This window comes from Cetorhinus maximus, chromosome 17, assembly GCF_964194155.1.
Source record: "Cetorhinus maximus chromosome 17, sCetMax3.hap1.1, whole genome shotgun sequence".
In the NCBI taxonomy this organism is placed as follows: domain Eukaryota; kingdom Metazoa; phylum Chordata; class Chondrichthyes; order Lamniformes; family Cetorhinidae; genus Cetorhinus; species Cetorhinus maximus.
The window spans coordinates 52,026,983-52,051,010 of record NC_135895.1 but is presented as its reverse complement, the minus strand read 5'-3'; the positions used below and the strand labels follow the sequence as shown (position 1 = coordinate 52,051,010).

At 41.8% G+C, this 24,028-nt stretch overlaps 1 protein-coding gene across 2 annotated transcripts in view; it reads left to right on the top strand.

Moving 5' to 3' along the window:
• hook1 (hook microtubule-tethering protein 1) overlaps window positions 1-24,028 on the top strand; it is an 88,728-nt gene that overhangs the window by 18,237 nt on the left and 46,463 nt on the right. For both annotated transcript variants that reach the window (XM_078561197.1, XM_078561196.1), the window contains exons 5-9: window positions 2,042-2,174; window positions 4,619-4,686; window positions 6,130-6,192; window positions 10,924-11,007; window positions 23,126-23,289. In XM_078561197.1, the coding sequence (XP_078417323.1) occupies window positions 2,042-2,174; window positions 4,619-4,686; window positions 6,130-6,192; window positions 10,924-11,007; window positions 23,126-23,289 (512 nt within the window). The remainder of the gene's footprint in view (window positions 1-2,041; window positions 2,175-4,618; window positions 4,687-6,129; window positions 6,193-10,923; window positions 11,008-23,125; window positions 23,290-24,028) is intronic.

Genomic DNA, 24,028 nt, shown 5'->3' with positions numbered 1-24,028 from the left:
GGGACAGGTGGTAAGGCACAGTCCAACTACTTGGAGTGTTCCGCTGCAGCATGGCCAGACCCATCCTTCGCAACACCGGGGACAGGTAGAACCTCAGCACGTACTGACACTTGGTGTTTGCGTACCGAGGGTCTACGCCCAGCTTGATGCAGCCGCACACAAAGGTAGCCATCAGGATGAGGGCGATGTTGGGCCCTTTATCTAAAGGCTTGTACATCCCATCCCTGAGCACACGATCCATTTTCAACCTCCAGATAAAGCGAAAGATGACTCGGGTGATCGCCATCGCTCAGGAGTGAGGAATGGGCCAGACCTGCCGAAGTACAGCAACAGCGAGAGTGCCTCACACCTGATGACCAGGTTTTTACCTGTAATGGAGAGGGAGCATCGCTCCCACATGCCCAGTTTTCTTTCCATCATAGCCACTCGCTCCTTCCAGTTTCTAATGCATGCCCCGGTCCCTCCGAACCATATCCTCAGGCTGTCTGACCTGACGGTGAAGGGGACAAAGGATCGGTCAGCCCAGTTCCCAAAGAACATGGCCTCGCTTTTACCACAATTTACCTTGGCTCCCGAGGCCTGTTCGAACTGGTCACAGATGTGGATCAGTCTGTGCACCGACAGCGGATCCGAGCAGAAGACGGCGACATCGTCCATGTACAGGGAGGCTTTGACCTGAGTGCCTCCACTGCCTGGGATCGTCATTCCTCTTATGCCCGGATCCTTCCTGATGGACTCAACAAAGGGTTCTATGCAACACACCAACAGAGGAGAGAAGGCAGCCCTGCCTGACTCCAGATTTAATTGGAAAGCTATCTGATTCCCGCCCATTGATTGAAACTGCACTACTGATGTTAGTGTAGAGCAGTTGGATCCAGTTGTGGATTCCCTCCCTAAACCTCATTTTGGAGAGCACATCCACCGTGTAGGTGTGCGATATTCTGTCAAAGGCCTTCTCCTGATCCAGGCTGATGAGGCAGGTGTCCACACCCCTGTCCTGCACATAGGCAATCGTATCCCTGAGTAGCGCAAGGCTGTCAGAGATCTTCCTGCCGGGCACAGCGTAGCTCTAGTCAGGGTGGATCACCAACTCCAGAGCAGACTTGACCCGATTGGCGATGACCTTGGACAGAATCTTATAGTCCAAATTCAACAGTGAAATGGGTGGCCAATTTCTAATTTCCTCCCTTTCCCCCTTCCGCTTGTAGATGTGGATGATGATGCCTTTTGAGGGTGAGGCCAGTGTCACAGTTTATTCAACTGTGGGAAGCATCACAATTGAGCCTAATCCTGTCCTCCAAATGCCCACACATAAATGATGAGGGCACAATATCACAGTGGTTATGTTTCTAGACTAGAAATTCAAAAGCTTGGTTTAATGATCTAGGTACAGCAGCTGGGGATTTAAATTCCGTTAATTAAGTCTGGAATAAAATACTATTATCTGGTAATGATGACCGTGAAACCACCTGATTGTCATGAAAAATCTATTGGGTTCACTAATGTCCTTTTAAGGAAGGAATTTAAATCTGGTCCCCTTACCTGGTCTGGCTTCCATGTGGCCCTAGGCCCACAGCAATGTGGTTGACTCTTTAACTGCCCTAACTCTGGAATAGCCTCGCAAGTAATTCAGTTGTATTCAAGAAGACGGCTTACTGCCAACTTCTCAAGGGCAATTAGGGGAAATAAATGTTGGCTTTGCCAGTGACATCCACATCCTGTGAATGAATTTTTAAAATTCCAGTTGTTGTCAATCAATCTTTATTAGCTTAAACTAATTTAGCCATTTTTAGCACCCTACTGCAACACTACCTGAAATTGGCTAATTTAGCATGGAGATTAAATCTAGGCCTTTGTGATGTGGGTGCCTTAGTTCTGGACTGGATGATATGTTTACAACCACAGCCAACAGAGGTAGATCTGTTATTCAGATGATGGTGTCCAGTGTATAATTAATTTCTGCCTCTGCAAATTATTTTCTTTAGTTCGTCAAAGAACCCATCTACCAGCTATACTTTTAGTAATTGATAACCATTTACAGGTACTTGGCCAACAAATTGCAGACTCTCTCCACCCAGATTTGAACCTGATTGTAGAGCATGAGGATATTGTGGAACTGGGTAGATTGCTCCAACTGATTTTGGGGTGTGCAGTAAACTGTGAGAGGAAGCAGGGTATGTATATAACCTCTCTCAATGACTTATGATTTTACTCTCCTAAAATGAGAGCATAAGAATTAAAAGTATTAAAATCTAAAAAAAATGCTTAATGTACCTCCTTTACTGACAACTTTTCAGAAGAAATTTCTTTACCCAATGAGTGGTGAGAATGTTGAATTTGCTACCACAGGGAGTAGTGGATGAGGCAAATAGTATAGATCTGCGTTTAGGAGGAAGCTAGACAAGCATTTTGGGGAGGAAGATTACAATCATAGATTTAGATTGGGAGGATGCTGGAATAGAGCATAAACACCCGCATGTACTGGTTGGGCTGAATGGTCTGTTTCTGTGCTGTATATCCTATATAGTCCTATATTTTGAATCCAACAGTTTTCAATGGAGTAAGGGAGACAAAATGGAAAGTGAGTGACCCGCTTGCCCCCGCCCCTGTGGCGAATCAAGCATCAGCCAGACAATGAGTAGCTGTCCGGCCGGAAGGTTGTCAATTAACAGTGCAAGTTGGGTTAATAAGCAGTGCAAGGGGAGTCTAGGCTGGGGCATCATAAGGCAGAGGGGTTACCCCTGTGAACAGGATCTCGATCACGGCTACAAATTTTAAGGCCCCCCCTGCTCTCTGACTCTCCCTTTATTTCTTATGACAGGCTCAAAAAAGCCTACAAATGGAGTCAAAAAAATCATACAGCCGCTGATATCTTCAGCAGCAGAATCTGCTGTTACATGCGGCCATTGTCAGCCAACAAATTACAGGCCTTTTTTTTCCACCCTTGCGCTGTCTCATCATACCTGCCGTAAAGCACCCATCCGATGCCCGAAAAATGAATCGGGCAACAAAAAAATTGCATACAATTGTCCCTTTAACAAGCTTAATAGCTTGTTAACTGCTAATATCAAAATAACGGCGGGCTTCTGATTTCAGTGCCCGCTTGCCTTCTGTAACTTCTGAGTTTGGTGTGATGACGCAGAATACCGGCCCAACATCATCACGCCCTATTTTACGTTCATGTGGGGGTGAGCCCATCCAATTTGTGGCTGTGAAATCCAGTCCTATGTATTTCTTTAGAACTGTCCCAGAAAGAGTTTGATGCCAAATCGCCTCTTTTTTATCTTTCATTTTTTTTTTTCTCTTTCTTTTCTGAAGGCACTGATTTACCCTGGGGTAAGGATTTAATGACGTAGCCAATCATCTCGTAACCTTTGTGTGCAAGCCTAGACAGAATTTTGGCAGGCCTAGGATGACAGTATCACATATGGACTCAATCCTGTTCTTTTTTGCAACATCCACACAGACCTGTACATTTCTTACAGGAGCTATTTTCCCCCTTGCCGACTCCTCCACCACCAATCCCTCGCCACTCAACATGTTAGACAGATTTTTTTATTAGGCAAGGGAGTCAAGGGTTATGGGGGGCAGACAGGAAAGTGGAGCTGAGACCACAACCAGATCATCCATAATATAAAAGCAAAATACTGCGGATGCCGGAAATCTGAAACAGAAACAAAAATAGCTGGAAAAACTCAGCAGGTCTGACAGCATCTGTGGAGAGGAAGACAGAGTCAACGTTTCGAGTCCATGTGACTCTTCATCAGAACTAAAGAGAAATAGAAATGTGGTGAAATATAAGCTGTTTAAGAGGGGGGGGTGGGGGGGGTGGGTGGGACAGGTAGAGCTGGATAGAAGGCCAGTGATAGGTGGAGGCAAAGGAGAGATTGCCAAAGATGTCATAAACAAAGGTCAAAGGGGTGTTAACGGTGGTGATATTAGCTAATGGATGTGCTAATGGTGAAATTAAGGGTAGAAAGCAGGATGAGCAAGTAACAGATGGCCCTAGTGGGGATGGGGTGGGGGGAAGGGATCGAAATAGGCTAAAAGGTGGAGATAAAACAATGGATGGAAATAAATATTTAAAATAATAATAGAAACAGGTGGGAAAAGAAAAATGTATGTATGTATAAAAAACATATTATTAGAAAAAAGGGGATCAAAAAGGGGGTGAGGATGGAGGAGAGAGTTCGTGATCTGAAGTTGTTGAACTCAATGTTAAGTCCGGAAGGCTGTAAAGTGCCTAATCAGAAGATGAGGTACTGTTCCTCAGTCCAGGTCATCCATGATCTTATTGAATAGTGGAGAAGGCTCGAAGGGCCAAATGGCCTGCTCCTGCTCCTATGTTCCTTTGCCCTGGGGAGTTTAGTGCAAATAAGTCCTACTGTTAAACCAGCTGACAACCACTAACTCATCATAGAATGGAAATTGAAGCTGGGATCCTTCCTGACCTTTACAGCATTTACTAAGCCATTGAAGGACCTTTTGTTTTGCTTAATGTATATTCATAACTGTTGGATTGTTACAAACTGTTCCACGAGTGGCCAATGTCCATGAAGAATTAAAACACTTATAAGCTTTTGACTGTAACTAAACGTGTTTAATTTTTGTGTTACAGAGCACATTCAGAATATCATGACGCTGGAAGAGTCTGTGCAGCATAATGTTATGACTGCCATTCAAGAAGTAAGGAACCACAAATCTAAGTGTGTCTCAACTCCAGACCAGGCAATGTTCTGTTGAACACAGTAGGTTTTCACAGCTAAGGAGAACAGCAATAGAATGACAAGACCGAACTGGTTCACTGATGTCCTTTAGGAATGAAAACTGCAACCCTCACCTGCTGTCACCCATATCTGACTTCAGTCCTACACCAATGTGGTTGACTTTTAACTGCTGTCTGAAGTTACTCAGCAAGCTACTCAGTTGCCAGGGCAACTAGGGTTGGCCAATAAATGCTGCCTTTGCCAGCGATGCCCACACGCTGAGAAAGAATAATAATGAAAAAATGCAAGCCTGTTTGTAATATAGAGTCTTGCAAATGTTACTTTTAAACGTATTTATACGGAAAAGTTCAAAGTAATGTTTTGGTGAGCACTTAACTTAGTAATTAAAATAATGAAAGAGCATACACAAATAAGATTCAAGAAAATATTTTCAGCCATCTTTGGCATCACACCACTAGATGTTAAAAAGGTAAGTTTGGAATGCATATCTGCCAATATTAGGTGAGATGATAGGTTTGGCATTGGTGAGCAGTAAGAACAATATAGCTTGTAAACCTCTGGTGATGATTATTTTTAAGATTGACAGACATCAAGAAAAGTCACCGAAGTGAGTGTTATTTTAAGATTGTGAACAGGCTTGTTCTACAATAAACTGGAAATAATAGATCAACAATGAATCATGTAACCCCAAAACAGGGACCGAATTTTATCCATCTTCAGTTTACAGTATTCTTTAGCAGCTGTTGATGCAAGCTCTTTAACTGGATTTTAATGATGGACAGGTTAAAAAAATAAATAAATAAACAGAGCAACTCCAATATTTGTGGGGAGAAAATGTTCCCAAGTCCTATTTTCTTTTTGGTAAGATCTTTTGGATTTTCATAAAAGTAGCAAACTGTCTTTAATTTCTACCTTATTGAGATTAAGTGGGCTGGGTGTTCCTTTTTGAATGGTCACCAGCAGAAGTTCAGCAGGGCAGATCTGCTACCTGTTCAAATGATCTGATGTTAACCCTGGTGAATTTTAAGCTTAATTTTAAATATTTTCAGCATGCTGCCAGAGGTGTAGTTATTTCCAATTGAGAGTTTGCCTCTTGAGGTATGGCAGGAGGATAGGAAATGTTTGCTGCTGCAGGACCTTAACACATATTGCACTTGAAAGAATCAGATAAGTGTCCATGAATGGAAACATTTTGCTGCTTCGAAGTTTCTTCAGAAATCCTTGCAGTCTCTGTGGTCTGCTGTGCCAAATTCAGAGTCACTGATGCACTTTGATGTCCCTGGTAACTGGTCTTTCCCCTCAGTATTGTTGGGCTGGTAATGGTTTATGGTGTTGGACACAACACAATTGGGAAAATGAAGGGAGGGAATAAAAATATTAATTGTTTAATTTTACATTGTAGCTGATGAGTAAAGAACTGGCAGGAACATTTGGCGCTGAAGTTTCTGGAGACTTGGATCAACAGGTAACTAGAAAACCTAAATTAAGTGTTGCCTTAAGTTTGTTTATTTTTAAAATTTCAAATCCAGAATAAATTTGATTCTAATCTGACTTTCAGCTTTTCTTTTAAAGCAATTTGTACATTATATTTTTAACAAAAAAAAGCATGGCATATTCTTAATCTTTGTTCACTGTATACAAATAAGATTCATAGAACAATTTACATTTTAAACTTATCAATTATTTATTTTTAATATTCTAAGCTGACTATTCAGATTGAGTACTGCAGTGCAGAATTGTGGTTGGCTGAGCAAAAGAAATTTAATATACAAATCTCCTTACAATCATTAATTAAAGTGGGCAACTTAGATTCTTACAAAACTCCTCAAGCAAAGAGAAAACATCTTGGTGTACTTTACATGTCTGGTAAAAGGCAGAGAGCCAAAAGGGAATACAAATATTTGAAGAGGGGAGGCACCATCAGTCACTTGGAGGCTTTATAAGAAATAAGTGATGCAATAACTTGGAGATCATTCCAAGGGACAGGGCTGAAAGAATGGTCACAGATGGTAGAGTGGAAGATGCAAGAAGCAAGGAACGATTAACTGTGAGAGGGACAGATACTCTGCACAGGGAACATACAGCTTCAGATTATTGAAATGGTTGGCATGAGGCGATGGAGGAATTTGAAAACAAGGGATTAGCTCTTAAAAGCAATTCTTTAGGGTGGCTGCCTTTAAATGACGACAATACCACCCGCTTTAGCATCCCTTTCAATTGGTGAGCTGTCAATAAACAGTGTGAAGCAAAGTTCGTCAATCATAATCAAACGGAGGGGGGGGCTCAAGCATCAATTTGCCTTGTGCTTCTTTCCAAAGTCCTTGGGTGCGCGTGATGGCCTATTTTTCAGCTGTTAATGATGCGAGTTGAATTTCCCCTCTGGTGTATTCCAAGGTTTTGGAGAGAAAGTACATGTTGGAGATAGAGTGGTAATTAGAGAGGAGTCAAAAGTGCATTATTTTCGAGGAGGGTGATATTGAAGGATGCGGGGACATGTCTAAGTTAAATCCAATCTTCTAATATTGACAAACATGGTGGAGGCAGTGAAGGCAGGCTGGTAGAAATTAGAATGGAAGGAAACAAGGCAGCAAGTGGTGTAGTTCTTGGATGAGTTGAATTGGATTAGGGGGAGGATTATAGAGTAATTGGAGGTGAAGGAAATATCAGAGAAGATAGAGGCAGCATTGTGGATTGCGTCAAATTTGGACACACACAAATGCATGAGCATTTTGCCTTTAGTATCTAATATCATGAAAGGGGCTACAGGGAAGGAAAGTCATGGGAGATGGATTGTGTTGGAGAAAAGGAATTTGCAGTAGTTACCTGATCTCTCGGATGTAATAGGAGAACGTGTCTGTGGAAAGGAGGCCTTATAACTCTTCTATATCTTGTTCTCACTACTGTTGGAGGAGTGATAGGCTCTGTTGCTGCAGGTAAACTTTGGTGAATCGGAGGTTGTTCTGGCATCTGGGTGTCTTTTCATTCTCTTTCCATTCTTTGGCATTGAGTTGCTCTTTGTTGATTCCACAATTGTAGTGATTGATGGCTGTTGGTTTATCCCACTCTTTACAGGGCGGACGAACTCTGGTCTCATCTCTTCTTCCTTCATGTGGCTCACCATGATGCATGCTGGAATGGAAGATGGCTCTTCTTGTTGTGAGGCTGTGACTTGGTAATAAGCCCACCCTTGCATTTGGCTGTGCGGTGTGCTGTCATCGATAGATGGTTGCTACTCGGTTCCAGGATCATTTGTGGCACTGTCATGTTGGCTGGGGGTTGCAGCGTCTGCTTTGTGGTCTCGGGGTTTATCTCTCCAAGTGTCGGAGCCGGAGGTTGAGGCTCTTCTCATTGCTGGTTCCTCTCTTGACCGTCATTTACTTGAAGTGTTGTGGTAATCATCTGAATGCTTGGCTGATCTGACCAATGAGGGGCTTCAGGCACTTGTAAAGCAGGTGGACAAACCTGCTCAGCAAAAAGAAAAGAATTCAGAGCTGAAGTTGCAGTTGAGAGAATCTTGCTGGTTGGAGCTCGGGAACTTGCAGTTCTGTATAATTTACGACAGTGGTTGTCTTGACATCTTCTGTTTTGAGGAGATTCAGGGCTCCACAAACACTTCTACTCAAGAGAAAAAGACTGGTTATGGATGATCATCATCAGCTCGAAGGTTTGTTTGCCACCAGAATCACGCCTATAACTGGAAGTTGATTCCTCTAGGCCATAGAGTGGTGTGTCAGTTGCTCATAGGTAGAGGTCTATCAGCCATGGTTCTTTGTCTGATAGGATTGCAATACTGGCTCCTGTGGTCAACTTAAAGTTTGTGAGATGGCCATTAACTGAGATATCTGCACTTTAAAAAAAAATTCATTCATGGGATGCCGGTGTCACTGGCTAGGCCAGCATTATTGTCCATCCCTACTTCCAGAATGAAAAACCAGGACCCTTGACCTCACCCAAGAAGCATGCTTGCATGTTCTCTGGTCTGCTATCTTGACCTCATGAATCATCTTGGGATCTTCTGTGCGTTTTGGTGTTTTTGGCTTTGCACAGCTTCCCGAAGTGTCCTATATGGTTACATTTTGAAAGCGTTGGGCTGAAATTGCCGAACATTGATCATGCCTGTGGAGGCATTTTGCTCCAACAGTGCTGGCCTGCTCACTCTACTGGTTGGTTAGGGTATTGTTTCCCTTGGCCTGGAGTCTCCCTGTTTCTGTGTTGTTTCACTCATTGGACAGTGGGATTTACTTTGTACCATGTTCTGCTTTCTCTCCTTAATATGGATCTGTGCTGTAAATGGATTTCAGATTGCCTGACAATCTGGATGGCTTTCTCAAGGCTTAGATCTTCCTTCGCTTGAAGCATGTCTGAGAGTGCGTTGTCCACCAGTCCTACAACTATTTTATCCCTGATTAGCTCAGATTCCAGGTATCTGTAATCACAGCCTTCAGCCATTCTGTATAACTTATTAATGAAGGAGTTGACAGGTGCCCCGGCTGCTGCACATGTTTTTTAAATTTAGTGCTTTCAAGGATTGTGTTATTTCTGATAAAATAAGCATCAAGTGATTTTAAAACTTAACCAAATTTTGCAGATGATTCGTTGATTCCTTGTCTAGCCATTGTATCGTCGGCTACCGGGCCTACTAAATAAAGCAGTGTGTTACCTGGTTCAGCTCCTGTCTTTTTATCTGCACCTGAAGCAATCATGTATCTAAGGAATCTCTTTCTCCAGAGTCTTCAATTTTGTGATTGACCTGGGCTTTGGATAAGTCCAAATTGATCTGGAAAAGTGGATTTCTGATCCATGCTTATAATTTTTAAATTGCATGTTCAACTTTAAGAGGTTACCAAAAATCCAAGATGGCACTGCCATATGTTTCTGCACAAAGGCTTTTCCCATGTTTTCCCGTTATGGCAGGCTCTTGTAGTAATAGCATTCACAATCTCAGCATTTAAAGTTTTTCAACAATGGCTGCCTGGATCGACTGGTTAGAGTCTTCCCCACTTTAGTGCAATGTTCTTGGGTCTCGGAAGCATCGAACCCTGGCTTTTGTTGTGTTTTTAAAGCTGCCTACTCAGTCGTGATTAGTTTTTAATTAATTATTATTTTTTTCTTTGTTTGGAGTGAACTCGGCCGCCATGTGTTCAGGCGCCAACTTAGGAATCGGGTTTCTCAGACTGTGATTTAAACGGCAATTTCTGACCACTGCAATATTGAACTTTGTTCAGAAATTTTAAAGGTTTTGGCTCACCCCTGCTAGGTCTGCTGACTCAGCACGCTCTGGGCATTAAAGCTGGACTTCGACTGGATTCAATGGCGTCTTCAGCTGCAGTGAGGAGCTCAATTTCTGCCTTCAGCTTCCAAGCCTTTCTTTCGAGCTTTTCTCTGGCGATTTATTTCTGCTCCTTCACTTCGTGAGCTTTTCTTCAAGTTAGAATGCTTCTTTGATTTTTCCTTCCGTTTTCTAGGATTCTAATTTTCTTCCGCAGTCCCTGTGAGGCTTTGAGATGTTCCATTTGCTGCCACCATATTGTAAGGTGTTGGGTGTAGTTCTGTAGGTCTTATTAAGGTATTCATTGTCTTAGGTAGCTCAACAGTAAGTATTTATTAACTACTAGAAGCTATATACATAAGTACAGTAAAGGTCCAAGCTAGGAGCTGTCTCCATGGGTAGTACTGTACTTAGTCCCACATTAACACTTTGTGTTAGACCTTTATACCACATTAACTTCCTCATTATTTGTCTAACTATAATTTCAGTCTCCTCTGATCTGCTTTCAAGTTCTCAGCTCATGGTTTTGACTACTTGAGATATGTGTGGTGAGGGAAGAACAAGAATTTGCAAGGGATGAAGGCAAATGTAGATGGAGGCAAGACAGTTGTAGAGGTGATCAGCTGTGGCCTCAGACCCATCATAGTTGGCAAATCAGAGGAGATAGAAATTGCAGTTAGACAAACGATGTGGAGGTTAGCAGTGAATTTTCCCAACAATTTTAAAATCTGGCTGATAAGTTATGGCCCTAGGTCTTCAGACCATTAAAAGAAATCAGATTGCAAATAGATTTTATTCTAGTGAAGAAGAAAATAGCATGTGTTTCACATTAATTAAATCTCAAAGTGAATGGAAATGCTGAATAATTTATAATGCGTCTGTCATGTTGCTTGTGAAAAATGTACAATTTGTTTGTTTTATTTTTAGCTTAAGAAGGCCCTGGAAGACCTCAGCTTGGCTTTGCTAGAGAGGGAGGAATTGACACAGCGTTGCCAGGAATTGGATATTCAGGTTAGTGTACAAAAGCCTACAACGTGATCTGCATTTGGGAAAATGCCCCTTGGCATAACCCTATGAACCATTTAAAATTTAATTTAAAAGATTGGGGTCAACAAAGTCAGCCTGAGTTGATCTCAATTTATGTGGGAGAAGGGTTTAACAACAACTTTAAGCCACACTGTGTGCACTTGTCTCACTAATTTACATAAATTTATACTATGAGATGTGAAATGGTCCCACTGTAGATTCTCTGTGTATTTTTGTAGCTTACCTTTTGATTTACTGAGCATTTTTTTTTTGATGTATCTCAGAGCAATGCAGTTTCTAAGTGTGCAACAGACTTATTTAAAAAAGTTTATCTCTGGACTCTCAAAATATCTGCATCATGCTTATCCCAGCTCTAGTTTCTAGTATCGTCTGTGGTGCCTGTTTACTTAAGTTCTGAGTCCGCACCCAGGCTTAACCAATCAAACACAGTGACCGTAGATCAGTTACTAGACTTTCTTAATTGAACACAGTACATTTGAACCATTGAGCACTACAAATTTTCCCCCGTGTAAGACAAAAGATCTTATTTTGAAATAAATCACCCTGAACAACAAACATATGTACATCAAGTAATTTCTTAGAGAAAAGTAACAAGCTAAACTCCAAGTACAGAAACAGTCTTTGAGATACGAAGGTCTCCGATGACTGTTCTTAGATCTAAGAACTTGGCATTGTGGTTCTGTGTGATCAACTTGATTATGCGAACCTGCGAGAAACCCAACCTTGAAGTTGCATGATGATGATGATGTGACTACCTGTAGATGTGTAGCGGTTGATGACCCGATCCTGATGTAACTAACAAAGTAGTCATCACTTGGTGATTGGTGTGAAGAGTGAACTTTCTACCATAGAGATTAATGCGCCAATTTTCACAAGCCTAGATGCAGGCTAATGTATCCCACTATCCAGTAGAGTATTTGTGTTCCGTTTCTGAAGAAGGGTGCGATGCATAAGCGATTGGTTGTTCGCTTCCTTCAATGTACTGTGGTAGAAAAGCTCCAATCGCCTTTCTATGCATTTCTGAATGTGGATTGAAATGTGCGAGGGCTGGCAGAGATACTATCTTCGCCTTTAACGTAACACTATTTGTTGTGCAATTATCCATTCCCATTGTGCATCCTTGCATTGCAGCATCCAGAGACCCTGTGAGCTCTGCGTTCTTAGGAATGAATTTCTGATAAAAGTTGGTGGTACCAAAAAATGATGCCAACTCTTTCACATTAGGTGGGGTAGGAAGCACATGAATGCTTTATGTAGGCTTTACTCCAGCTTCTGTCACTATATACCTTAGAAAGTCAATCTCAGGTGTCGCAAATGTGTATTTGTCCTTATTGAGTGTCAATTTGTGTTGTGCGAGTTGAGTGAGAACCACTGATAAACGCTGATCATGTTCTGCTTTGCCCCTTCCATGGACAACAACCTTGTCAAATAAGTTGAGCACCCCATCTCCAGCATCTGACAAGGCTGAAGAAACGATCTTCTGGAATGCTCTAGCTGCTGAAGCACGCCTTAACGAGTGACAAAAGATATAAGATATTTGCTTTTCTCTGCTGGAGATATATGAAGATAGCTCTGTCACATATTTTTGTGAAGACTATAGTCATGAAATGATGCTGACAGTTCTTGTATCATATTAAGTGAATACTTGTCTGAAATGATAGCTTTGTTGACTGCCTTAAGGTCAATCCATAGTCTAAGTTCACCATTTTTGCAGTGTGCAATGTCTAAATTTGATATCCACTGCGATGAGTCAATTCACTCAGTATATTGTCTGTTTGTAGTTATTTCAGCTCCTGTGACACTTCGGCATAGATTGCAAAAAGCAACCATATCAAATTTTGCAAAACTAATGGAATTGATGTGTCAATGTGAGGAGCATGATGTTATGTCTTAATCTCCCCAAACCCAATGAATAAGGAAGGACACTTCCTTAGTATAGTCTGCATCATTGATCATGTTAATATGTGCTCTGATGTAGTCTTCAAGTTTGAATCCAAGCCTATCGAAAAGGTTTATTCCTATGAGACTTTTGCCTTTAACTACACAGAAAGCGAATCTGTCTAGGGTGATGTTTTTGTAGCATGCTGGAACTGTGATTGTTCTCTAGAAGAATTGAGTCGCCGTAAGATTGAAGAGTGTCTGTTGCAGAAGTGAGAGAAAGTTGCAAAAAATACCAATTCTAGTTTATTGCTCAAAATAGTTACTTTCACGCCAACATCGTTGAGAAGTAATATTGAGATGTCTGCGATCTCGACTGAGCATTCCTTAAAATGATTTGGTGCTTTGCCATTTGTGATGGTATATGCATGCTGTACCTCACTCTCAGGAAGAGACTCCTCCACTTGTTGAACTGATGAAGTCCTCTCCTTCGGCGAACGACACATCTTTGCAAAATGGTTCCACTTAAAGCATGAGTTACACTTTTTTCCTCGAGCTGAACATGGCATTGTGAATCAGTGAACATTTCCACAACTTAGGCATCATCTAGAAGCTATCTGACCATGATGGGGCACGTGTTGATGAGGTCTCTTTGTCTTTGTTTGCAATCTTTGCATGTGAGCTGATTGGGTAAGTTGTGTCTGCAACGTAACCACCTCGAATTAAACGTGGCGGATTCAATTTGGACTGCCAAGGTCATGGCTTTTTCCAGGGTTAAATCATCACTCTCCATGAAGAGACATTCTGTAATTCATGGAATTGAAGTTTTTTTCAATTAATTGGTCACAAATTAATTAATGGGTTGCTGTACCAAATTTACACAAACCAATTCTCATAACGCTGCCACGTTATTTAATGGGTTCACCATTTCCCTGGCATCTCTGGCAGAATATATATTGTCTGATCATCTCAATTTTTTTTGGCCTGAAGTATTTTTCAAGAGCACTTAACGCCATATCAAACGTAGACGTGTCTTCTGTGAGCTGCTGAAATATTCGCTGACCTTATATTCTGAGACAATAGGTGAGTATCATCTTCTTGCAGATTACTGCTACATCTGGACAGTCCATCCTGATAGCAAGCAAATAGTTTCTTAATCCCGAAATCCATCAATCCCACAACATGGGTGGATCTCCTGGTGAGGATAGAAATGCTGCTGGAGCTGGTAAAGTCAAACTTTTCTTAACCATCCTCATCACTAACTTTGTTGTATTTTTTATATATCTCAGAGCAATGCCCAGATGACAATAGTTTCTAAGTGTGCAACAGGGTTATTTACAAGAGTTTTAAAATATCTCTGCAATCACAAAATGTCAGCACCATGCTTACCCCAGCTCTAGCTTCTAGTAGCTTATTTGGTGTCTGTCTACTTTAGCTCCGAGTCTACATCCAAGATTAACCAATCAAGTCATCAGCTGTCTCTAGATTCGAGGATGACGGAGGATTGTTAGTTTCTGCCATGGGTCTTCGTGTGACTGAACAGGCCGATTCCCAACCTGCAGGTCTTTGGGCACATGGGGTAGAACGTTCCATGAGGTAACGGGATCCAGAGTACAAGATTTGCTTTCCTTTTCTTTCCTTCTTTGCCACTGCTCTGCCTCATCAAGCGCAGTGAGCATATATCAGTTATTAGACTCGCAGAATTAAACACAGAACAATTGAACCATTGAACACTGCATTGACCAGCTATATAAAACAGGTGAGTGTTTGCTCGGAGTAATGAAATATTTCTGTACATTTAAGCTTGTGTTTTTCTCTTCAACCCTAGTCAGATGATTTGAGCATCTGTTCATTTGCAGAGGCAAATTGATAGTACTTATGCATCCTCAGATTTTTCTAATCCTATTTGAAACTCCTCTTATATTGCAATTTGGTGAAATCTAGCCAAAGGCTTATCCCAATTAATAACATGCCATTATGTACATATTGAAATTTCATATAAGCTGTAGTCACCTCTGTTTTGGTTATGTTTACTCTCTCAATTCAGCACCGTATAAAAACACAGCATGGAATTTAATAGGGATTTTTCTTGTCTAACTTATGCCCTGTTTGGAGCAGTAATTGGATGGCTGAGGTACAGAAATTTGATTGAAATTAGTTTTGTTGAACTCCCATTTGTTTAAGGCCCCATTTGATCTTTGGGACGAGCAGATGTTTGTAGTGCCTGCCCGAGGCAAGCAGTAGCTTAATTCGTATACTTGAATAGAATAAGGAGGGCACCACATTGTTTTCTGACCCATAGGCGTGCTAGTCATGGAGTCTCCAGCACATCTGGTGAAACTGAGAACATGGTCTTGGCAGGACCTGCAGTTGGAAGGACCTTTAAAAGGACTTTAAAGCTAAGTGCATTAGGCCTTTCAAGTGCCTTTCTTATATTTTTTTTTAGTTCCCTGTCGGCACTTAGACTTTCACAAGCCTTTGTGACAGGTGCAGTTATTATTTTCTTTTACCCCAAGTTCCCTTAATTGGTACCAAAGGATTTGCTGCCAGGAATCCTTTGAGCTAGCTTGTTTGGATGCAAAGTGGGTAAGCGGAAAGGTGCTTGGCAGGTCAGGCTGATGGAGAATCGCTTTTGACCCTCCCACATGCACCCAACCTTAATATCCACAAAGAGCGGTCTCAATTTAATGCTACATTGCTGCTGGAGGCACCTCTTCCAATGATGGCTGCACTAGCAGATCCCCAGTGGCATCACTATGAGGTGTAAATGCCTGCCTAACCCTTATGCTGAAAGGTTCTTCAGAAATCTTTTGAGGGTGGAGGGGCAGGCCTTTTGAGGGTGGAGGGCCAGGGCGCTTGAGGGTGGAGGGGCATGGCGCTTGAGGGTGGAGGGGCAGGGTGCTTGGGAGGGGGGGGATGTTTCAGGGTGGAGGGGCAGGGCGTTTGAAGGGGAGGGCTGTTTGAGGGTAGACGGGCAGGATGTTTGAGGGATGGAAGTATGCTTGAGGGTGGAGGGGCAGAGTGTTTGAGGTTGGAGGGGCAGGTCGTTTGAGGGCATATCAATTCAAGCTGTCCTAATACAATTCCTGTCACCCACTGATGTTGGAAGAGGCTTTTGAGCATATCACCTGCTCTCCATCTAGTCCAGAGAATGGTGGAGGGGATGTTGGATTTTCACTTAGTGCCACTTAGAGAAGGAGTTCAAAATTGGTGAGAAAACTTTGTTTTAAAGGTGAAATTTGCGCCTGTTTTTCCAGCAACATATCTCTTTCAAGTTTAGATTTTCCTCATATCACTTAGCGACATAAATAAACTGATAATTGATATTGACTTGCCATTCAGTGCAATGACATCATGGTTTACAGATTGAGTGATTTACAAAAAGTGATTGTTAAAATGAAAAGCTTGCAGGGATAAATTTAATATTGAATAAAGTTTTTTTTGCTGTGATGAATTAATTGTGGTGAACAATATGTTTTAAAAATGAGCTTGGAGAATGCCATTTTAACCTGGAGATGGTGATTACATCACTGTGAGTTTGTTTGAAAGTAGTAACGTCTAATAAGTGGAACTACTTAATGCAAAAATGTTATTTTTGATTTAAAATAACTCTCTTTTACAGCAAACCATTGACAAATGGGAATCCTGTAAGAACTGCATACTGAAACCCTACTAAAAGGCTACTGCTTTTAATTTTGCAAATAAAAATTGTTTTAACTCGATCCAATGATTGGGAAAAGGTTAAGAGCCCTTTGTGTTTTTAATTTCCTTTTAGTTTTTCCTGATATATTGCTGAATTTTAAATTATTTGAAATTATTTTTCATGGTTGTTAAATATAAAAATTGACCAACTTGTCAGTATCTCCAACTTGTATTACTTTCTGTCTCTGTCGAGATATGAGCATACAAATTAGGAACGGGCATAGGCCATTCGGCCCTTTGAGCCTGCTCCGCCATTTGATAAGGTGATGACTGATCTAATTTTGGCCTCTACTTTCCTGTCTACTCCCTATATCCTTGGACTCCATTGTCAGTCAAGAATCTAACTACCTCAACCTTAAACATATTCACTGACTCCTCCTCCACTGCTCACTAGGGAAGAAAATTCCACAGACTAACGACACTCTGATAGAAAAAAAACTCTCTTCATCTCTGTCTTAATTGGGAGACCCCTTATTTTTAAATGTGCAGGTTGATGCAGAAGATGTGGGCGGGGTTCTCAATGAGTACTTTGTCTCTGTCTTCACTAAGGAGAAGGATGATGCAGACATTCTTGTTAAGGAGGAAGAGTGTGAAATATTAGATAGAGTAAGCATAGTGAGAGAGGAAGTACTGGAAGAATTGGCATCCCTGAAGATGGATAAATCACCAGGGCCAGATGGATTGTATCCCAGGCTGCTGAGAGAAGCCAGGGAGGAAGTAGCGAATGCCCTGAGGATCGTTTTCCAATCCTCACTAGATACAGGCGAGGCCCCAGAGGATTGAAGGTCTGCGAACGTTGTACCATTGTTTAAAAAGGGTGTGAGGGATAGGCCAGAAAATTAAAGGCCAGTCAGTCTGACTTCAGTGGTGATCAAGTTATTGAAAACAATTCTGAGACAGGATAAACTGTCACTTAGAAAGGCATGGATTGATCAGGGATAGTCAGCGTGGTTTTGTTAAGGGAAGATCATGTCTTACTAACTTAATAGAATTTTTTGAGGAAGTGACAAGGAAGATTGATGAGGGTAGTGTAGTGGATGTTGTCTATATGGATATCAGTAAGGCATTTGATAAGGTCTCACATGGCAGACTGGTCAGAAAGTATGATCTTATGGGATACAGGGGAAGGTGGCAGGTTGGATCCAAAATTAGCTCAGTGACAGGAAACAAAGGGTAATGGTCAATGGATGTTTTGCGAATGCAAAGCAGTTTCCAGTGGTGTTCCACAGGGCTCAGTGTTGGGGCCCTTGCTGTTTGTTATATATATTAATGATTTAGATTTAAATGTGGGAGGCAAGACTGGGATGACACAAAAATTGGCCATGTCGTCGATAGTGAAGAGGATAGCTATCGACTCCAGAATGATATCAATGGTTTGGCTGAGAGGGCGGAAAAGTGGCAAATGGAATTCAATCAGGAAAAGTGCAAGGTTAAGCATTTGGGGAGGGCAAATGAAGCAAGGGAATACTCAATAAATGGGAAGTTATTGAGAAGATTGAGGAAGTGAGAGAAGGTGGCAGGACAGGTGGACAAGGTGGTCATGAAAGCATATGGAATGCTTTCCTTTATTGGATGAGGTATTGAATACAAAAGCAGGGATGTAATGATGGAACTGTATAAAATGCTGGTTAGGCTACAGCTGGAATTTTGTGTACAGTTCTGGTCACCACATTACAGGAAGGACATAAATGCTCCGGAGAAATTGCAGAGGAGATTTACAAGAATGTTGCCAGGGATTGAAAATTGCAGCTATGGGGAGATATTGGATAGGCTAGGGTTGTTTCCCTTCAAACAGAGGAGGCTAAGGGGTGACCCAATTGAGGTGTACAAAATTATGAGGGGCCTAGATAGGGTAGACAGGAAAGACTTGTTTCCCCTAGCTGAGGGGTCAATTACCAGAGGACATAGATTTAAGGTGATTGGTAGAAGAATTAGAGGGGACATGAGGAAAAACATTTTCACCCAGGGGGTGGTGAGCGTCTGGAATTCACTGCCTAAGTTGGTGGTTGAGGCCGAAGCACTCAACTCATTTAAAAGATACCTGGATCTTCATCTGAAGCACTGTAACCTGCAAGGCTATGGATCAGGTGCTGGAAAGTGAGATTAAAATGAGCGGCTAGTTTCTTTTTTCTCTTAGATAAAGGCAAAATATTGCAGATGCTGGAAATCTGAAACAAAAACAAAAAGTGCTAGAAAAACTCAGCAGGTCTGACAGCATCTGTGGAGAGAAAGGCAGAGTTAACGTTTCGAGTCCGTACTTACATTTAGCTCTGAAGAAGAGTCATACGGACTCGAAACATTAGCTCTGTCTTTCTCTCCACAGATGCTGTCAGACCTGCTGAGTTTTTCCAGCACTTTTTGCTTTTGTTTCTTTTTTCTCTTTTTGGTCGGCGTAGATACGATGAGCTGAATGGGCTCTTTCTGCACTGTAACTTTTCTGTGGTTCTTCTATGGTAGTTCTGTCTCTCCCACAAGGGGGAACATCCTTTCAGCATCCACCCTGTCAAGTCCCCTCAGGGTCTTATATATTTCAATAAGATTACCTCTCATTCTGCTAAACTCCAATGGATACAGGCCAAAGTTGTCCAACTTTTCCTCATAAGACAACCTCGTCATCTGAGGAGTCAGTCGAGTGAACCTTATTTGCACTCTTTTTAAAGCAATTATATCCTTTTCTAAATAAGGAGACTTACACAGTACTCCAGATTTGGTTTCGCCATTGCCCTGTACAACTAACAAAACTTCCCTACTTTTATATTCCATTTCTCTTGCAATAAACAACAGAATTCCATGTGCCTTCTCAATCACTTACTGCACCTGCATACTAACTTTTTGTGATTGATGTATCGGGGCAGCCGATCTCTCTCTATCTCAGAGTTCTGCAATATCTCTCCATATTAAATAATATGCTGCTTTCTATTCTTTCTGCCAAAGTGAACAACTTCACATTTTCCCACATTATACTCTTATCTGCCAAATTTTCACTAACCCATCTATATCCTTAAGGAGCTTATCCCGCCATTGCCTTTATGTAACCCATGGCGGTGGGGAAGCCCAGCAGCTTTAGCTGCACAGGTTGGTATCAGGCGAGGGATGGGGAACGTCATTTGTGAGCCCCAGGCCCTCGGCACCTCCACCCCCCACCCCCACCCACCGCCCTCCCAAAGATGATCCTTCAATCCTCCCTCTTGGCCTCTGAACTCGCCCTAACCCCCCCCCCCCCCCACCTCACTGAGACCCTTGACTCCTACTTACCTGGGCTCCTCAGCATGATGGGTTTGCTTGTAGGCCCAGCAATCGCCAGTGCTCCCACTACACTGCAGATACTATGGTATTGCCGATCATCTGATTGGCTGGTAGTCCTCTAAGGTGGGGTCTTCCTCTGGTATAGGGGCGGCAGTCTTGCCTCAAAGAAGTTAACGATGCTCCCAGTGTTAAATTACGATGCAGCAGCTGTCTGGATGGTGGGCGGGCTCCCTACTGGCGTTTTCACCGGCGTGGGTGGGGGGGAGTGGGGGGGAGCAGTGGCCCATATAATACAGCCCATAATATTTAAATTTCTTCCCCCTGCCTCTCTAACCTCACTTTGCCAAAATTGAAACAATGAAAATATAAATGAATATGGGAGAATACTTGCATTTTCCACCAGATTGAGAAATTTATGAATCATAGTCACCAATAAAGCCTATAAAGAATTCAGGAGAAACTTCTTTACTTAAAGAGTGGTGAAAATGTAAATCTCACTACCGCATGGAGTGTTTGAGGCAGTTAGCATAAATGTATTCAAAGTGAAGCTGGATAGGTATGTGAGGGGCAAAGAAATAGAAGGATATACCGAAAGGCTGAGATAAAATAGTGACATGAAGCTCATAGGGCAGAATGGCTTGTTTCTGTGTTATAAGATTCTATGTAATAAAATACTATGGAAAGTGCCAAATTATTTTGAAGTTTTATTTCTGATGAAGTATTATTAAAATGGTAAAGTATTTGGTTGGAAGAGGTCCTTAGTTTTCTCAGCGTTTAGCGAAAGGCCCATTTTCTTATTTGCTCCAGAGGAGTTGACCATGACCTGGAGTTCAGTTACTGAGTGAGTGCACACACAAGTATCATCTGCATACTGAAGCTCAGTGACTGAAGTTGGAGTGATTTTGGTTTTGGATTGAAAGTGGCATTGGTTGACCAGTTTCCTCTCTGTTCTGTAAATTATCTCCACACCTGTGGGTAGTTTGCTGGAGGTGAGATGCAATATTGCTGCAAGGAAGATGGCGAAGAGGCTTTGCAATGACACAGCCTTGTTTGATCCCAATCTTCACTGAGTAGGGTCTGTGGTGATTCCATTGGTGAGGATGTCACCATGCAGTAGGTGGGGGATGGTGACAAATTTCTGAGGGCAGCCAAATTTGAGGAGGATATTGCATAAGCCTTCGCAGTTGACAGTGAGTTTAAAAAAGACCACGTACAGTGGTTGGTGCAGTTCCTTGCAGTTTTCTTGGATTTGTCATGCAACGAAGGTCATGCCTGTGATGCCTCTCAGTGGGAGATAACCACACTGTGACTCTGGAAGGAGCTCTTCTGCCATTGGGAGGAGGCGAATGAGGAGGATCTTTGCAATTATCTTCCCTGTGGCAGATAGGGAGACTCCTCTGTAACTACCACAAGCAGACTTGTTTCCCTTCTTGAATATAGTCTCTGAAATCCCCCCGGCATGCGCTTCTTTTCCCAGATGAAAGATATGAGATTGTGCAGCCATTGATTAAGATCAGTGGTGAGATTCTGGAAAATATGAACCATACCCATATCTTGGGAATTTCTACTTGGCGAAGGCAGACATAGATGACAAAATTCATCATCGCAAGTGCCAGCTCAGCCTTCGACCAATTGAGGGAAAGAGAATTTGAGAAACAGGATCTCAAACCCGAGACTAAGATCATGGTTTACTGGGTAGCAGTGATCCTCATGCTCCAAAATGCTTCAGAGGCTTGGACAACCAGCAGCTTTTGGCAGATGGAGTTTAACATGGATAAGTGTGAGGTTATCCATTTTGGCCGGAAGAATAAAACAGCGACTTATTATTTAAATGGAGAGAAACTTCAGAATGCTTCAGTGCAGAGGGATCTGGGTGTCCTTGTGCATGAATCGCTGAAAGCTAGTATGCAGGTACAGCAGGTAATAAGGAAGGCAAATGGAATTTTGGCATTTATTGCTAAAGGAATAGAGTATAAAAATAGGGAAGTGTTGTTGCAACTGTACAAGGCATTGATGAGACTGCACCTGGAGTACTGTGCACAGTTTTGGTCCCCTTACTTGAGGAAGGATGTAGTTGTATTGGAGGTGGTTCAGAGGAGGTTCACTAGATTGATTCCAGAGATGCAGGGCTTGTCTTATGAGGGGAGATTGAGCAGTTTAGGCCTATATTCGCTAGAGTTTAGAGGGATGAGAGAAGATCTAATTAAGATGCTAAAGGGGATAGACAAAGTAGACGTGGAGCGGATACTTCCCCTTGTGGGGCATTCTAGAACGAGAGGCCATAGTTTTAGGCTAAGGGGTGGGAGATTTAAATCAGAGAAGAGGAGGAATTACTTTTCTCAAAGGGTCGTGAATCTGTGGAATTCACTACCTCAAAGTGTAGTGGATGCCGAGACGCTGAATAAATTTAAGGAGGAGATAGACATTTTTAATTAGTAATGGGTTGAAAAGTTATGGGGAGAGGGCGGGAAATTGGAGTTGAGGCCGAAATGAGATCAGCCATGATTGTATCGAATGGCGGGGCAGGCTTGAGGGGCTGAATTGCCTACTCCTGCTCCTTGTTCTTCTGTTACCATTAGATCAAAAACATTTCACTGAATGTACTATTTAAATGGTCTTAATCACCTTTTAAAGGAGATGTTACAAATTACCACTTTTATGTGAAGATTCTTTAGAAATGTTCTATTATTAATGATTGCTTGAGGAAGTAGAACTTCCAAGGTGTAGCTCTAGTCAAACAAGTTTGTTGCTTAAGTCTTTCTTTGGTACAATCGTGCAATTGTAAGAGCTTGGGATGAGTCACATAAATAGCGCACAAACTTTCATGTAAGCTAAAATGTATTGGTTGACTTGGCCAAAGGTGTATTTTGGAGCAGTATGGAGGAGCTTAACTGATTAGTAGAGTGCAAGGTTATGTTTTCATATCAAAATGATGAGCAGGGAAAGACTAGCTTGTTCATCAAACCTACCTCACACCATGATGCCTACAGCAACATGACTAGACACCTCCTACCGTGGCCCCTGCTACCACCTCCTGTCTAGGTGGAAAAACTGAATAAAACTCTGGGCTAATAAGAGAGCAAAATCTCCAGCAACTTCCTCTCTGACCCCTCCATGCGATCGAAACTGACTACGAGATCCCAATGATCATGCTTACGTTAACTTTTATCCACACAAGTGGAACTAGATGCTGAGAACTTATCCTTTTAATTTAGCTTGATTGGGTGGCAGAAAATATATGCATCTCTGCTTTTAGGTTTCTACTCTCCAAGAGGAAAGAAACAGCTTATTAGCTGAGAATGACCTTATGACAGAGAGGATAAACCAATTAGATGCATTTGATGATCCACACAGCCTTGCTGGCAAGAAATACTTCAACTTCCAGCTTCAATTGGATCAATTACAAGAAGAAAATTACAGGTATAATATTCTGTTCTATTCATTTTTAATAGATTAATGAAACTTTTCTGAATGTTTTTCTCTCTCAGAAATATCTGTGCTGCTCCAATTCTGGGGTCCAGAACATCTCCAATTACTCACTGCACCATTGACAACTGTGCTAACCTCCTACAATTCCCTCCCTAAACCTCTCCTCTACCTTTCTTTCCTCCTTTAAGATGATCCTTAAAACCTATCTCTTTCACTCGCCCTAATATCTCCTTATTTGGCTCCATGTCAAATTTTGCTTAATACTCACCTGTTAGAGTTCATCCTTACCTTCTCCAGGATTTTCTTCTTCTTTTGCCACTTAAAATGTTTTTTTTCCCTGCCATCATAACCTGTTTTTAAGCTTTCTTTGACTATTTAATGCAAGTTATCTGTTGAGCATTTCCACACATCTGCGGCTACTTACTTCTATCACTAGATGGAGCTTCATAGCTCCTGAATGTAGACACCCACCCCCCCCATCCATTTAACTACATTATCACTAATTATCACTAATGAGATGAGGGACATTTGCTTCATCCTGACTTCCTGTGAGATCCACTAATTAAATGTAAATTTCCAATCTAAAAAACAAGTGATTTAAAAATGTTGCTAAATAACTTGTTTATCAACTCACTCGCTGTCAACACACTTCTTACCCTCAACCTCAATTCTTTCCATCTCCCTTTCTTTACTTGTTTTTCTTTTTTCAGATTCAATTTCCTCTGTCTTG